Below are 16,200 nucleotides of genomic sequence, written 5' to 3'. Positions count from 1 at the left end.
AAATCCATGGGTCTGGATGGGATGCACCCACGGGTGCTGAGGGAGCTGGCTGAAGTCACTGCTGGACCTCTTTCCATCATCTTTGCCAAGTCTTGGGAAACGGGGGAGGTGCCCGATGATTGGAGGAAAGCAAATGTCACTCTAGTCTTCAAAAAGGGCAAGAAGGAGGACCCAGGCAACTATAGACTGGTCAGCCTCACCTCCGTCCCTGGAAAGATGATGGAACACCTTATTCTTGGTGCCATCTCTAGGCATATAAAGGATAAGAGGGTCATTAGGAGCAGTCAACATGGCTTCACCAAGAGGAAGTCATGCTTGACCAACCTCATAGCCTTTTATGAGGACATAACGAGGTGGATGGATGACGGCAGCAGTGGATGTGGTCTATCTTTACTTCAGTAAGGCATATGGCACAGTCTCCCACAGCATCCTCACAGCTAAACTGAGGAAGTGTGGTCTGGATGATCGGGTAGTGAGGTGGACTGGGAACTGGCTGAAGGAAAGAAACCAGAGAGTTGTGGTCAAGGGGACAGAGTCTAGTCAGAGGTCAGTATCTAGTGGAGTGCCTCAAGGGTCAGTACTGGGACCAGTACTATTCAATATATTCATCAATGACTTGGATGAGGGAATAGAGTGCACTGTCAGCAAGTCTGCTGATGACACCAAGCTGGGAGGAGTGGCTGACATGCCAGAAGGCTGTGCTGCCATCCAGCGAGACCTGGACAGACTGGAGAGTTGGGTGGGGAAAAATTTAATGAAATATAACAAGAGCAAGTGTAGAGTCTTGCATCTGGGCAGAAACAACCCCAGGTTCCAGTATAAGTTGGGGAATGACGTATTAGAGAGCAGCATAGGGGAAAGGGGGCTGGGAATCCTGGTGGACAGCAGGATGACCATGAGCCAGCACTGTGCCCTTGTGGCCAAGGCCAATGGCATCCTGGGGTGTATTAGAAGCGGGGTGGTTAGTAGGTCAAGAGAGGTTCTCCTTCTCCTCTACTCTGCCCTGTTGAGACCACACCTGGAATATTGTGTCCAGTGCTGGGCCCCTCAGTTCAAGAAGGACAGGGAACTGCTGGAGAGAGTCCAGCATAGGGCAACAAAGATGACTGAGGGAGTGGAGCATCTCCCTTGTGAGGAAAGGCTGAGGGAGCTGGGTGTCTTGAGCTTGGAGAAGAGGAGACTGAGGGGTGACCCTATTAATGTTTATAAATATGTAAAAGGTGAGTGTCGTGAGGATGGAGCCAGGCTCTTCTTGGTGACAACCAATGATAGGACAAGGGGTAATGGGTTCAAACTCTAACACAGGAGGTTCCACTTAAAAGTGAGAAGAAACTTCTTCTCAGTGAGGGTGACAGAGCACTGGAACAGGCTGCCCAGGGGGGTTGTGGAGTCTCCTACTCTGGAGACATTCAAAACCCGCCTGGACACATTCCTGTGTAGCCTCATCTAGGTGTTCCTGCTCCGGCAGGGGGATTGGACTAGATGATCTTTCGAGGTCCCTTCCAATCCCTAACATTCTGTGACTCTGTGATTAGCACTATAGTACACTGTATCACTGTATTACTACATTGTTTTACTGAGTTTACCGTGCAAAACATCAGAGAACTGTGTCATCTATATTAAACATAACTTTTTCTTAACTAGAAGTGTTCTTTCTGTTGTGCTGTGTAAACATTTACAAAGAATAACAACCAACAAATTGAAGATTTTTCGCTAGTAAATATTAGTACTTTATTACAATATTGCAATAGTAAAACTACTGTAGATTTCCTAGATAATCAAATTCAATAGGACATGTCCAAATAAAGGATGGTACAGGGGATGCACATAACTACTGCATTTGGTAACAAGGTGAGAGGTGATGGATTGTGGATGCTGTGAGCCACTACTGTAGCAAGAAGCTGAAGCCTTGACTTATTCTGCCTAAAGAGAAGTTTGAGTGCTGTGAAACACTTTTGTCTTCAAGCTCATTGATTTGCTGCCTTGTATTGCAAAGTGTCTCTGCAAAATGATATTTGATGCTTATGGTTCTTTCCAAAAATTATGTGTTTTCATTGCAATAAACACAAGAGGAGACATAGAAGGGTATATTTAAGCTAGGCGATTTCAGGATTTCTAAGAGGAAAAGGTTCCAGGCTGGTAGCTCCTGAAGGCAGCCTGGACCAACCAGCTTCACCATCTAAAAGTCCCGTTTTCCCCTGTTCAGTCCTGGTACCAATTTTACCCATGTTTACAGTGGGAGCAGAACAAAACTTTTCACTTCTGTTTCCTTCTTAGGAGCTGAGCTTTGCTTGGCAGTCCTTAACATTTCAAGGAGCAAACTGTAGGCCTTACGCCTCCAGGCATAAGGTACTTAAAAAAAGACCATGTAAATAATTTGCAAGGCAGAGTCAAGTTTCTTTACACTGCTCATTTTTCTGTAATTTTAGAGTATACAATCACAAGCTGGTCTGAAAACACAACGCACAAGTTCCGAATTGCAACTCTCACTTATTCCTGGACTTGTGCAGAAGTCAGGTAGATTCATACTTATTTTTAACATAGCAAATAACTTTTTTGTGCTATGGTCTGCATGCTGCATAGTCTGACTTGGATTTGTAAGATCTGAGGGAATGAGCTAAGCTGTTGAAGAAGATCCATTCTGGGGATAGGCAACCCCTTGATGTACAGAACTGTTTTTTTGACACAAAGATGTCTGTTCTGCTCAGTTCTGAAGGGTCAGAAAGGATACTTACCCGAGAAACCATCAAGTGCAAGCCTCTGGCAGACTACAAATAATTTAAAATTATTAGGTCAGGGCTTTCAGTGGTGTCTGAGAAGACAGACACCCAGTTCCTGTTAGGCGTAAGGGAAAGCTAATTTCCTTCAGAAACCTGTTTGTAGGTTAGGGTGTGATCATCGTGCTGATACTTAGCTAGAAAGCATAAAATGTTCTGGACCGTTTGGAGAAAAAATAAAGCTATTTTTTTCAGTGCCTTTGTCTCTGATAAGGCAAATCAGTTAAACTATTTACTTTTTCATAAACTATGATTTCTTTGAGATGTAATTAGGTGATAGAAAATCTACACAAAAAAACCCAAAAATTGCCCAAGAATTTATTTTAATTCCTGTTAATGATATTCACTACTTTTCCACTAAGTAGGCCAGATATATTTGCACTATAAAGAACAGGACCATAATGCTAAAAAAATGCAAAACTTCATGGCAATTCATCTTTGCTGAGGAGAGAAATGAGGTGGTAAAGAAGCAATATGCCAAATTTTGCTCTCAAATTTTGTAGTGAGGCAAAGGTAAAAATAAACAGAACAGAGATCTCTCTTTTTCTCACACACAGACATTAACACCATTTTCTTCTCTTTTTAATGGTGAACAAAATGTGCTATTAAAAGAGAGAAGAGTGCATCTAATATCTCCAGGAGGGGAGATCAATGGCAGAAACAGGTATGCACAGAAACTTGTGGATGTGATCAGGCTGGGAAGAAGGTAACAGGAATGAAAGACGGTAAAAATGGATAGGAGTGTCCTGACTGGCAGGAATCAGTGCTGGAGGAAAGACAGAATCATGGGGAAGATTTTGAATAAAAGGGGAGGGTGAATTGGTGAGAGCCATAGACTAGACTTTTTGTACAGAAAAGAGACAAGATGTGTGGAGAGATATGGAAGCAGAATGGTCTCTAGTCACCCAACAAAACACTGCTGCAGAATCTGTAGAGAAATCTGCTTTTCCTGAATTTCCTCACTGCAAAATGTTAATAGGAATGTGTGGTATTAACTTCATGTAATGGCAGATCCATCTAGACCTGACATGATCTATATTGTTAACTAAAGAATTAGAGCACTGTGCGAAAGTGTAGGATTGCCAGCATGACCAAAACTTATGCGGAGGTCAGTATGGGTTTATAGATGAAAATAACAATTGTTTTCCTGTGTTTGACAATTTTGGTCTTGTCATACAGATATTTTGTTCTGGAACACAGTAAATGAGATTTAGGAGAAGGGAGTCTACCTCACAAACTTTGCTGGGAGAGCTATTTTGGCCAATTTCCCTGGGCAGTCAAGCCTCCCCAGTCCTTGTGCACGACAAGGAGGATCTCACACAGAGATTCCGTAAGGACAAATTTGTTAAGGCCCAAATCCTGTATGATTTGTGTGCTTGAAATCAATGGATATTAAGTGTTTAAATGTCTCTGGGGATCTCGGGAACAGCTACTCATATACTGAATTCCAGTCCAGATACTGACAGTGATAAAGTTTACTCACACGTCACCATGATACCAGGAACGACAAGTAGGATTCCTTTCACTGAAGTTTAGGTACCCACAGTGTACAAAGAACTAGTGAGGTTCCTACTAGGGTCAGAGAAGGTCTTGCAAACAGATGATGGCCGAATCTAAGTATCTGTTTTAGGAGAGGACGAATCAAGTCCCCACCTGCCAGAGTAAGTAGCTCTCTCCTTGCTACAAAGGAAGTCTAGGACAACTAGCTCAGGTGCAAACCCCTCTGCCACAGACAGCCACAGCCTCTCCAAATGCTTTTACATATCTACGGGGGGTTCTATATTTCTTACCATTCCCCAGGATGCTGAGATGATCGCTCTGCAACTCTCAGGGTGGGGAGGTGACACTGAAGCGAAGCTGAACCTTCCGAGCTCCAACCTGCAAAAGCAGAGGTACAGAAAGAGCTTCTTGCTGAAGGAAGGCTGTACCAGCTGATGTGCTGGGTGAAGGGATTAGATCTTCAGGGAACAGTTGCAGAATTTCACTGGAGCATGAAGGTGGCTTTCAGCTGATCTGGAAAAGCGTGAGCTGACACATTCCTTTGTGCCGAAGCCGGGCAGTATGGATAAGCTGTGTGCACAGATGGTGCTCTGGCTGCTGATCTCGTAGCTGTGCGCAGTCACAGAACAGTTATAGCCTTCCACACATGCCAAACCCCTACCCACTTTCTTCACAAGCCTCTTCCCAACCCCTCTCCTCCATCCTAAACTAGCCCCAGCAATTAAAATGCCACCAATCTCTGCAAAATGTGGGTGTGAATCACGGACAAGTAACAAAGGAAATCCAAGAGTTTGTTTAGAAAACTGCCAGTTCAATTCTGAGTGGGAGGCAGACTCTTTATAAGACTATCAGAACACTTTTTTTTCAACCTTATGAAGCCAGTCTGGCAAGCTTAACTTGTTCACAAACAGTGCCGTCACTCAAAAATGGGACAGCAAAATTTCACTATACTAGCAGGCGTGGCACCTGTAATGGAAAGTGTCCTGTTGGTGTACCTCAGTGTCCCAAAGACAATTAATTCAACACTTCCATGGATTTCATCAGCATGACAAAAACGGAGCTTGAAGACCATCTGTTTAAGTTTTATGAACATACTTATCTTTTCAAAATTGTTACATGGCCAATTTTTAGACAAAGCAAAGAATGAGTGGCATTGCTGCTTGTAACAGCTGAGGATTTCCAGAATGAGAAATTCAACTGATGTACAAGCAAGAATACAGAAAGTAGATATAGTTGACTCACTTTTGGAAACCATTTAGAGACGTATTGCTTTCCCATCTACCGGAAACTGAGGACTGAAGAGTGTACGCTATTCAAACTCTAAGGTATGTGTGAGCATCTGTTTTCTATGACAAATGCTCTAAAAATAAACAGTGTGCTTTCCTTGGGAAAATCTAAAAACTTTTTAGAATTGGCAACAACTGGTTGTATACCAAGCTTTCAATACCTTAATGAAGTGTCACCTTCCACATTACAGTTTGGAGTTTACAGAAATCTCTACGTTTAAAAAAAAAAAAAAAAAAAATAGAATTATGAAAAAATAGGATTTATGAGTTTAAAGAAAACAGCTGTCTAAAACACAAGTAACAAAAAGTACAGAAAAATGGTTTATTCCTTGTATTCTTAAATTCAATTGAATGTTTGTTAAGCCACTTTGAATTCCAGATGACAGAAAGCAGATCTTAATAAAGGTTGAGTAGTTCTGGTTGAGGTCTAGTAATGAAAAGACCACAGAACATCCTGTGAAGAAATGACAATTTCTATATTCTCTGCAAAGAAAAGATAGCATGTTGGTACAGGGAATGACTGAGATGGCAAATATATACTGAGAATATAAAGAAAAACCAAGAATTTACTCCGCATAAGTAGTGACCTCAAAGAAAAATAACTAGTTACTTAAAGACTGTATCATAGTTGTGTAAACACGAACAGCTATGTTGGTGTTAAATGGAAGACTTCAAACAAAATTGCTTGGGTGAGCGACTTGACTTTAGAGTTTTAACTGTCTTTGAATGACAGAAGCGTACAACAATGCACTAGGTGCTTTGGGAGGACCATGTTCAAACACAGTGCTCAGCTCTGCAGCCGTGTCTTATGTGGAGATGGTGCCGACCTCAGTCAGGGTCTGTGAGCAAATAGGCAACTGAACTGAGCCTTTGACGGTATTAGTTTTTGAACTAGATGCACTAAACTGATTGTTTAACCAGCACTGGCTGTGAAGTATTGCTGTTAGCAACTTGAAGTTGGTACTTATACATATCTAACAATTCCACGCATTCCCACCTGGCTTTTATTTATCCCCTTAGTCATCTAAGGCAGACTGATTACGCTTGTTTATGCATACAGCTATTTCTTATGGCTGCATTTGAAAAAGAGAGATAGGTAAAATTGAACCTGTGAGACTGAATCTAAACCAAAAGGGAACAAGAACAAATGACAGTTTATAAATTTATTCCAAAATGTTCACATGTCTATATAGGTAGAAAATTCATTCTTTACCTACTTAGATGCTTTTGTTCTATTTTTTTAAGCAAGAAAAAAATCTTTGTCCTCTATGATTTTATACTATATGATCTCCGTGTTGGCACCATATAAAAGATTCAAGACAGATATTCTCTCTCAAGCTAATTTTTCAGGCATTATTGTAGTTTTGTTTTGTTTTGTTTTGTTTTGTTTTTTTCCATTTTACTTTTAAAGGACTGTCCATGTTGCGTAGAATGATCCATTCCCTAAAATCCAACTCACTCCAGGAAAATCTGCATGATTAAGGACTGACAGAGTTTGGCTCAAGTGGGTGGATGCAGCGCAGCACTGCTTTCAAAGACCAGTGCTCAAGGGGCAGTGGTTTCTTTTAAATTCACTCCTTACAGTAAAGGAAATAAAGAGAACACTGGCGGCAGGGGATGGGAGAGTTGCTGCCTCTTCTGTTTTGCTGATGTTCATCAAGCCTTAGCTGCCACTCCAGCAAATCTGATGTTGGACAGTGGGTGGATTGGCAACTCTTTCCTAGATCTATGATTAAAACAGAAGTCTGGGTACAACATGTAGACCTTTATTTTGCCCCTGAGAACTGGTAAACTTCTCAGGAGCTGGCAGAAATGCTTATTATTCCCTCTGAAAAAACTCTGTGTTGGATGGAATTTGACAAGACAATTTTCTAACAGTAAAGAGAGTTAAACAGATACTGCCAGAGGCAAGCTATGTATATCAAATCTCTTATAGCCTGACATATTTCCATAAGTGTGATTTACAGCAGAAACAACATATGTCCAACAAATATTTTTTTCAAGCCGTTAAGCTAGATATCTGTATTTCTTATTAGTACATCTACATATTCACCACAAAAGCTCATTTATAGGTTTGCCTTAAATAGAAAGCTGGGATTTAAAGTTCACGTAGCGCATTTATTTAGTGCAAGCCAACTTACACAGCCTAACTCACAGTCTAAATCAAGATACAACAAGAGTGTAGCCAACAGGTTGAGGAGTGACTATTTCTGTCTATTCACCAGTTGTGAGACCACATCTGGGGCACTGGGTCCAGTTTGACACTCCCAGTGCTACAAAGACAATGATGGACTAGAGTGAGTCCAACAAGGAACCACCAAGATGATAAGGGCTGGATCAGATAACATTCAAAGTGGAGCTGGACAAACTGAGTTTGTTCAGCTTTAAAGAAGCCAAGGCTACAGAGAAATTTAGCTACTGTTCACAACTACAGGAGGAGCATAGGGCTAGGACAAGAGGCATTTGGTACAAGCTAGAATATGGAAAACCCTGACTGACAGAAGGAAATTTTGTCTTACTGTCAGAGTTGTCAAATCATGGGATAGGCTGCCCAGTGAGAACAGTATCTCTCACTTTGGAGATACTCAGTACTCTCCTGGACACATAGCCTGGGGCAACCTGCTGCATCTAGACCTGCTTTGAACACGAGGTTGGTTGAGAAGGTCTCTGGAAGTTTCAACCAACCTTCATGATTCTGTGAGTCAGTTACACATCTTGTCATGGTTTATGGGATGGAAATTTATATGCACACAAAGTGTCCACAGTTGCTTTGGAGGTGGTCACCCAGCAGCACATTTCATACTGAATAGCCCGTTTGCTACTAGACTCTTTCGACCTTTCATGTTAGCACTTTCATGGGCTTTTGGTTCAAAGTAGTGTTTATGGGGCCCTTAAATTCCACTTGCTTATGAGCAATAAAAACTGCTGCTGTTTATTGGAAATGAATTTCCATTAAGCATTTAGTTGTGTCTGAACACAGAATCACCTTTTAACAGGAAATAACACCTCCTCTCCCTTGCATGGGAAGGCAGCCCTCACTGGCTTAATAGCTTCTAGATACTTGCACATCTTCTTGATTATCTCTAGGAGTTTGGAAGTGAAAGGAAGGGCTCTCCTTAGCTATGGGATCCTGAGCTAGACAGATGGCAAAGATTTGTAGCATTTGACCACACTTTCCAAGACATTAGGAACAGCAAAAATATATGTTAAGCTAGAAAGAGTGGAATATAGCACAATAGCAGCACTCCTGAGATGAATGAAATGCCACTGTTGGCTATTTGTAAGACAAGGAAAGGGAAGAACTGCAGGCTGTTGCAGTCATATATTATACAAGTGCTCTAATTACTAAAACTCATGGCATGCATTTTTGTCTGCTGGTAGACCAAAAAATAAATCCTACAATTAAATTTACTTGGGAAATGAAATAAATAGGGCTAGGAGAATTGAAACTCCTGGCTCTTTATTTAGTCATCAAAGAAATCCATTTTGCAACAAGCTAGGAGCATTCCATTAACAGTCTCAGAATTGCTGAAGGACTAAAAGCCAAGGGCCTTCTTGAAGAGATAGCTTGAATTAGTAAAGATTTAAGGAGCTCCTCAAGACATGCTTTGAATTTTAAAACCAACTGCAAATTGCTGAAGTTACTCTTTGACACTCCATTTACATTCTGTACTCTTGATAAGAACACAATATTGAGCTATAACCAAAGCAAGGTGCATTACCTCTGACAAAGAAAGAGCTTTTGTTCAGAGTCTCCTTTGGAAGGGGGACAGATGAGGGAAGATAATGTTGTGGATCCTTGAAACTGAAGTACAAATGCAAATTTATCTAAGTGACAGAAAGTAAAGGAGCATTCCCTGTTCTGGATAGCAGCTTCTGTAAGGTTTGGGAAGAGAACTGTCGAAGCATCAGTGCTGTAGCCACAGAGTAAGCAAAGTCTTCTTGTTCTTGGGACCAACAACTAGGTCTGAAGCACCATTCACTGAATCAGGTCCTCTGGCTGTGCGTTGAGAAGACACTCCCTTGAATCTCTTAAGTTATAACTAGGAGAGAGGCATCAGGCACACAGCAAAATACTAAATAGAACCTATTGATGGATTTAATGAAGCTAGACCCTACCAGAAGGGCAGCGACGCTGCCTGGATCTAGCCCTCAGTTAAGGTGGCTGGCAAGACAGCTTTTTTGAAATGATACTGAATATAGAACTAAAAAATACAGCAGCTGTTGTCTTTACCTTTGCAGCCTTGTAAATAAAAATGCAGTCTTTTGCTCTTGACAGAATATGTAAATGCTTTATTCATCCTTACACCTGCCCTGGCAATATCCACCACATCTTCTTAGGAGGAACAACAAATTTATGCAAGCTGGGGTGTTCGTAGCAGTTGTTTGAGGTAAAGGCATCTCCTTTCACTGCTCTAGAAAGCAGTTTGGGGACCGCGAAAACGAGGAAACAGGCTCAGGCATGAGGCACGTACACGAGCTCGGACCTGCCACAACGCCCCCCTTCCTTCAAACCCCCTTTTTCCACGCCACAGAGCTACAGCTGTCACCTCCTAAGTGAGACGCAGCCGGCACATCACGAAACCCGTCACCCCCTTCCCCGTTCCCGGAGCCCAGCGGGTGGAGCCGCGTCCCGCCCGCCTGGAGCTGCGGCTGCGGAGCTGCGGCCCCGCCGCCCCGCCCGAGCCCTTCCCCGGCCGGCGGACCCGCCCCGCCCCGTCCCGCCCCCCCGGCGTGCGGGGTCCGCCGCTGCCGGCGCCTCCAAACTTTCGACGGGCCGTACCGGTGCTTCATCGCCAGGGAGGAAAGAGCCGCCCCGGTGAGTGTGCGAGGGGAGGGCGGCGGTAGGGTGCGGAGGGACCCGCCGAGCTGGAGGAGGCGAGAGCAGCCTCCCGTCTGCGGGGCGGAGGGTCTCCGTTCTCCGCCCTGCCCGGCTCCCGTGGCGGTAGCCGGTGGTGGCCATGCTCGCTTCCCCGGGACGGGAGAGAGGTGAAAATGGGAAGGGGGGACCGAGGAGCGCGGCCGGCGTGGGGTATGGGCGGGCTCCCCGCAGCGGGTGCCTTCCCCCGGGCAGGGTACCCGGGGAGCAGGAGGGGAGCGGCGGCCCCCGAGAGGCACCGCTTGCCGCCACCTTCGCCTCCAGCAACTCCAAACCGTTCCCCAGCGCTGGCACTGCGGTCGTGATGGAAGTGCTGCTTGCTAATGCCATCACGTATTTCCTCTTTCTTGCTTACTTGCTCTCAGAACTGATGTAAAACCCTCTATGGGCCTTCTTCTGCCAAAAGTTAGATGCAATTTGATGCCCGCCCCTGAGTATCTGACTGCTGGGGAAAAAAAAAAAACGGAAAAAGCCCCCAGTGCTGTGCAGTATGCAAGGTGTGCAAATAAATGCCATCAGCTGGAGAGTTTATACAAAAAAGAGCAGAAGGGGTTTTGTCAAACACTACCTGAGGTAACAAATGCCACCTCAGTTTCCCCTGCGCTGTGAAAGCAGCTGATTCTTTACCCACTTAACTGTCCCACTGACAATGTCAAACTTGAGCAATTTATTTCATCGCTTACTGACATGGCAGCTCATCACTGCTTGAAACCCTGCTCATCCCTCCTCCCTCCCTCAACTTTGTCTTATTGACAAGACCAAAATGCTTTTCATCAGCCCAAACAGAGCAATAACAAATAAAAGTGCCAGAACAAAAGATGGCTTTGCTAAAAAAAAAAAAAAAAAAGGTGTTGGAAGGAAGCAGCAATATAAAGTCAGAGACTAGAGAAACAGGTGAAAATATTTTTGGGAAGAAAGGGATGCTGCATTCTTTGGCTGAACTATATTCCCCTGCCTGGATTTATGGCAAAGACGGTAAACACCTGTGAAATTTGCCTCCCCTCTAACCCTTCTACTACAGCTTGTAAATATGACCTACTCCTATTTTGCACTGAAAAAAATATGGGATTTTGGAGCACCTGACAGTCCTGGGACCTCACCAAATCTCCACTTCAATAACATGCAAGCATGATTTTTGGGTGGAGGTACACAAGTTGAAAGAAAAGGCTCAGCAGAGTTCTGAACTTCTGCGTAGCCTTGGGTGTGCAAATTGTGGTGGATCTCTTACATTTTTAACCTGATGGACTAAAGGTGTATTGATGAGGAATCCTATCCTGCCACCCTTGCTTAGACTTGCAGTTGGTTAAGTGGTTATATTACTAAAATCTGCAGGGTAAGCTTGTACAAACAGCTGGCACACCTCAGCTACATATCTCACAGTGTTTCACATCTGATGCTTACACTGGTGGTTGTACAGTAAATGTGTACTAAACAGTATCGCATAATTCTGACTGGTTTAGTCAGGGAAAAAATACCTTTCAGTTCATGCAGCCAATCTGTTGCTTTTTCAAAGAGAGCTCGCACTGGGAAATTCTTTGGGATATTGCCTGGGATGCAAGCAAACACAAAGGGCTAACAGTTACCTGCTGACAGACAACTCTCTCAGTTAGGAAATCACACCTACGGATATCACCAATAGATGTCAATGGGGACAGAGGCAGGAAGGAAAACCTACAATGAAGTGAATCTGATTAAAAAAAAAAACAGAACAGAAAGACATTAAAACTAGACTGTCTCTCTAGGTGGACTTTGAGATGGATTAAGCAATGGGTGACACCTGATGACAAGAAAGTAAGATTTCTTCTCTACTTTTGCTTTCCTTAGGAAATGTGTGAATGGGAAAGCCGAGTTTCTAACTTGGGCTTGGTTCTCCCCTCAGTGGAAAACAGTGGTGTTTTCTTGGTGCCCACTGGGCACTGGCAATGTCTTAGTATTTTCCCAGGTCAAGCCAAGGCATCCCTGGTGCGCGGTGCTCCCTTAGCAGTGTCCACGGGGATGCGCATGTTATACATATAGGATTGAAGTCCAAGTCAGCAGCTAACTGTAAAACATTCATACATCCATCTGTGCCTACTGAAGTCTTAGGGCAGCATAGAATTTGTCTCAGCCTGTGTAGGGAAGGCAAAAAAATGTGATTTTGATGCCAGTGGCAAAATTCTTACTGACATCAGCAGGGGAATGATTTGCTCTTCTCTATGACTGCAGTTAGTTGCGAATCCCTGTCTGGCAGCCTCCAAGGAGCTCTGTTTTCTCAAACATTGCACAGAAAGGAAATATTATGTATAGCTGAATTTCAATTGTTTCTTGAGTTAGTTTCAGCATGAATAAGTTACACAATCATTTTAGCGAAATGCTATTATTTCAGTTCAATTTGAGTGGTATTTTTGCTTGCCTTGTGTCTCAAACTTTCCTAAAAGAAAGTTTCTTAAAGAAAGACCTCAGTAATTAGTTCTCTGGTATTAAGGAGGAGCATAAACCTATAAGAATTCGGTAACTATTTAAAGGAAACATTTTCCATTAAGAAAAAGCTGGAATATTATTATGTTAATAACAGTCTGGATGGTGCCATTCCATGTAGAATTCCCATAGGTATTAATGGAAGTTTTGTGCTAAATCAGCAGTAGTTTTAGGTGGTGGATTGTGAAAAAGGATATACAGCCCAGCAGGATCTTAATCCTTCTGCATTTACTTAGGCAAACTTTGTCTTTGAAATGCTTTTGAAATCTGTCCCAATTTTCAGCAGGAGTCATGCCTGAATAATATTACAGGATCGGGCTTCAAATGTAAGGGCAACAGAATTTAAATATGTTAAGACAGATCTTCTCTTAATCCTGAGATGTAGAACGTGGGTTAGAGAAGGAAAGAGCTGTAGCTTTAGCTCGTTACTTCTCGTCCTAGCCACTGAGGACTGATTTCTCCACAAGTTCTTGTATTGTTTTGTTTTCAGGGACAGCTCTGTTGCTTCGACCAGACTGCTGCAAGGATGGGGCCCCTGGAAGCAGTAGGTGAAGAAAACCAGACAGATGAAATGAAAATGGAGCTGTTCACCAAGCTCTACTTGCCGAGATACACCACACCGCTCAATGAATTGGCTCTGGACCCCAAACCAGAACTGAAGGACAGCACAACGCTAGTTGAAGTACAGATAATCCTCATCTTTGCTTACTGTTCCATCATCCTGCTGGGAGTCATTGGGAACTCCCTTGTCATCCATGTGATCATCAAGTTCAAAAGCATGCGCACAGTGACCAACTTCTTCATTGCCAACCTGGCTGTGGCTGACCTGCTGGTGAATACGTTGTGCCTGCCCTTCACTTTGGTTTACACATTATTGGGCGAATGGAAACTGGGCCCAGTTTTGTGCCACCTGGTACCTTATGCCCAGGCTCTTGCTGTGCACGTGTCTACTGTCACGTTGACTGTGATCGCTTTGGATCGGCATCGCTGCATCGTCTACCACTTGGAAAGCAAAATCTCTAAGCGGATCAGCTTCCTGATTATAGGAGTTGCCTGGGCAGTCAGTGCCCTGTTGGCAAGTCCTCTGGCCATCTTCCGTGAGTACTCGCTGATCGAGATCATTCCTGACTTCAAGATTGTGGTCTGCTCTGAGAAGTGGCCAGGGGAGGGACAGCTCAACTATGGCACCATCTACAGCATCTCCATGCTCCTGATCCAGTATGTGCTGCCTCTGGCAGTCATCTCCTATGCCTACGCCCGTATTTGGACCAAGCTCAAGAACCACGTTAGTCCTGGGGCAGGGAACGACCACTACCACCACCGGCGACGGAAAACCACCAAAATGCTAGTGTGTGTGGTTGTGGTGTTTGCTGTCAGCTGGCTGCCATTTCACACCTTCCAGCTAGTCAGTGACATTGACAGTCAGGTGTTAGACCTGAAAGAGTACAAACTAATCTACACGGTGTTTCATGTCATTGCCATGTGCTCAACATTTGCTAACCCCCTTCTCTATGGCTGGATGAATAACAACTACAGGACGGCCTTCCTCACGGCCTTCCAGTGCGAACAGCGGCTGGATTCCATCCACCCTGAAGTATCAGCAGCTGTCAAAGCCAGGAAGAAACTAGAAGCAAAGAGGATTCAATTCCCCGGAGACTCTTTCACACAACCTACCAATGTCTAAGATGTCTGACTTTAAAGAAGAAATTAATATGTTGTGGACAGAGGGATAAATCCATTTTGACACATGCATTTTTGATGCACGGTTTTATTCAGAAGTGGCAAAAGAAAAGTAGCAGGAAAGTTAAGGCAGGTGGTATGATTTGAGGGGAGTTGATTGACATCAAGAGTATGTAACTATACAACTGCAAGAAAATGAAAGGGAGGGACTGTTTATGCCTGTCTCTTGCAAGGTAAGAAACACTCCCATCCCTTTCATCTCTTTTTTACAAGTCTAAATGACGAAGACAGAGTTTGCTGGTTTTGCCATAGGAAGGCAAATGACTGATTTACAGCACAGGAATATTGATGGTGGGAGTAGGTGATTTTTGTATTGTGTAGAGATCAGGGAGAGCAGAAGTCTGCCAGGAGAACGAAGCCTGTCTGGGGAGATGGACTGTGCTGACTAAAGCTCAGACTTTTCAGACCCCTTCTCTCCCACAGGCATCTTTTGCAAAGACAAGGGAATTAAGAAGAGAAATATGTTACTTTTTTTTGACTTGTGCTGAAGTACTTCAAACCACAGTGTTTGAAACAGATTAGGGGAAAAAAAAGAATAAAAAGCCCACCCAAACAACAGATTCAATGTGAAGAAAGGTCAAGTTTCTACATAAAATGAGATCTGGGTTTTGGTCCATCAAATGGGGTAAAAAGTAATTCCTTAAGAATTGGCTGGGGTTATACTGGTGAGAAAATGTCAAGCCTGTGACCTGATCAGTCATTCCCTGCAGATCCCAGCCTTTCATTCTGCACCAGGAACAGCTCACAAACGCAATGCTTTAAAGTGGTATTTGAGGGCAAGGGGTGCAGGCTCAGGTCTTCTGTGAGCACTTCATAAACTGCCAATGTTTTAATTTTCAGGACCTGCTTAAACATCTATCATGTTATTAACTCCACAGGCTTTGAATTGTTGCTGCTTTCTCCCTGGATAATAAAACAGCAGATAATTTTGATCCTCTGGAAAGGCTGCTAGATGGTAATGTGCTTTTCCTTATTGTTGTTTTATGTGACACACCCACCTCGTCTTGGAGCTTTTTCCATCTTTAGCCTTTGTAAAAATTAAGAACATCTGAATGACTGTGACCTAATAACAGTATGCTAGGTTTATGTGATAACTTATCAGTTATTCTGCATGCTGTAGTTAATAGTTAAATTCCTTTTTTGCTCAGGTATAAAATTTTAATCTGTTTACTGTGTTGTACACAGCAATGTTCAACTCTTTCATGTCTTTGTTTAGCCTCCTTGAACTCATTAAAGAGACAAAGAAAATTTCAATCCATGTTTATTCCAAGCTGCCCTGTTGCTTATCTAGAATAAAAATAAGTGTGATACTTTCACTTGGAGTCTCTTTCCACAGCTACATTTCAGCTGCCTCATTTTTTTCTCTCCGTTTTTCATTGTTCCTAAATTCATTGCATTCTCTTTTACAAATTTAAGATCAACAGAACTCTGGCACTGAAGTGTTAGCAATGTAATGAATGGTATCAAATCTTTATCGAGTGGATAAATTAATCTTTGTTTATGCAGTATCTTGCCACCATCCTTTAAATATCCATGAAATAATTTGGACTTGGGTTTTCAA

At 43.1% G+C, this 16,200-nt stretch overlaps 1 protein-coding gene across 2 annotated transcripts; it reads left to right on the top strand.

Moving 5' to 3' along the window:
- Positions 1-10,109: 10,109 nt before the first annotated feature.
- Positions 10,110-15,955, top strand: NPY2R (neuropeptide Y receptor Y2). Of its 2 annotated transcripts, XM_065061482.1 has the most exons (3): positions 10,110-10,382; positions 12,185-12,233; positions 13,390-15,955. In XM_065061482.1, exon 3 carries the CDS (start codon positions 13,426-13,428, stop codon positions 14,581-14,583), a length of 1,158 nt encoding a protein of 385 aa, XP_064917554.1. In that variant the 5' UTR covers positions 10,110-10,382; positions 12,185-12,233; positions 13,390-13,425; the 3' UTR covers positions 14,584-15,955. The 2 variants fall into 2 exon arrangements, with proteins under 2 accessions (XP_064917554.1, XP_064917553.1); XM_065061481.1 differs by lacking the exon at positions 12,185-12,233 and having other exon boundaries at positions 10,250-10,382.
- Positions 15,956-16,200: the final 245 nt, after the last annotated feature.

The sequence above is a fragment of the Columba livia genome, chromosome 4 (assembly GCF_036013475.1).
Source record: "Columba livia isolate bColLiv1 breed racing homer chromosome 4, bColLiv1.pat.W.v2, whole genome shotgun sequence".
Lineage (NCBI taxonomy): Eukaryota > Metazoa > Chordata > Aves > Columbiformes > Columbidae > Columba > Columba livia.
Note: the sequence above shows the minus strand (reverse complement) of the source record. Positions and strands in the feature narration are given on the sequence as shown.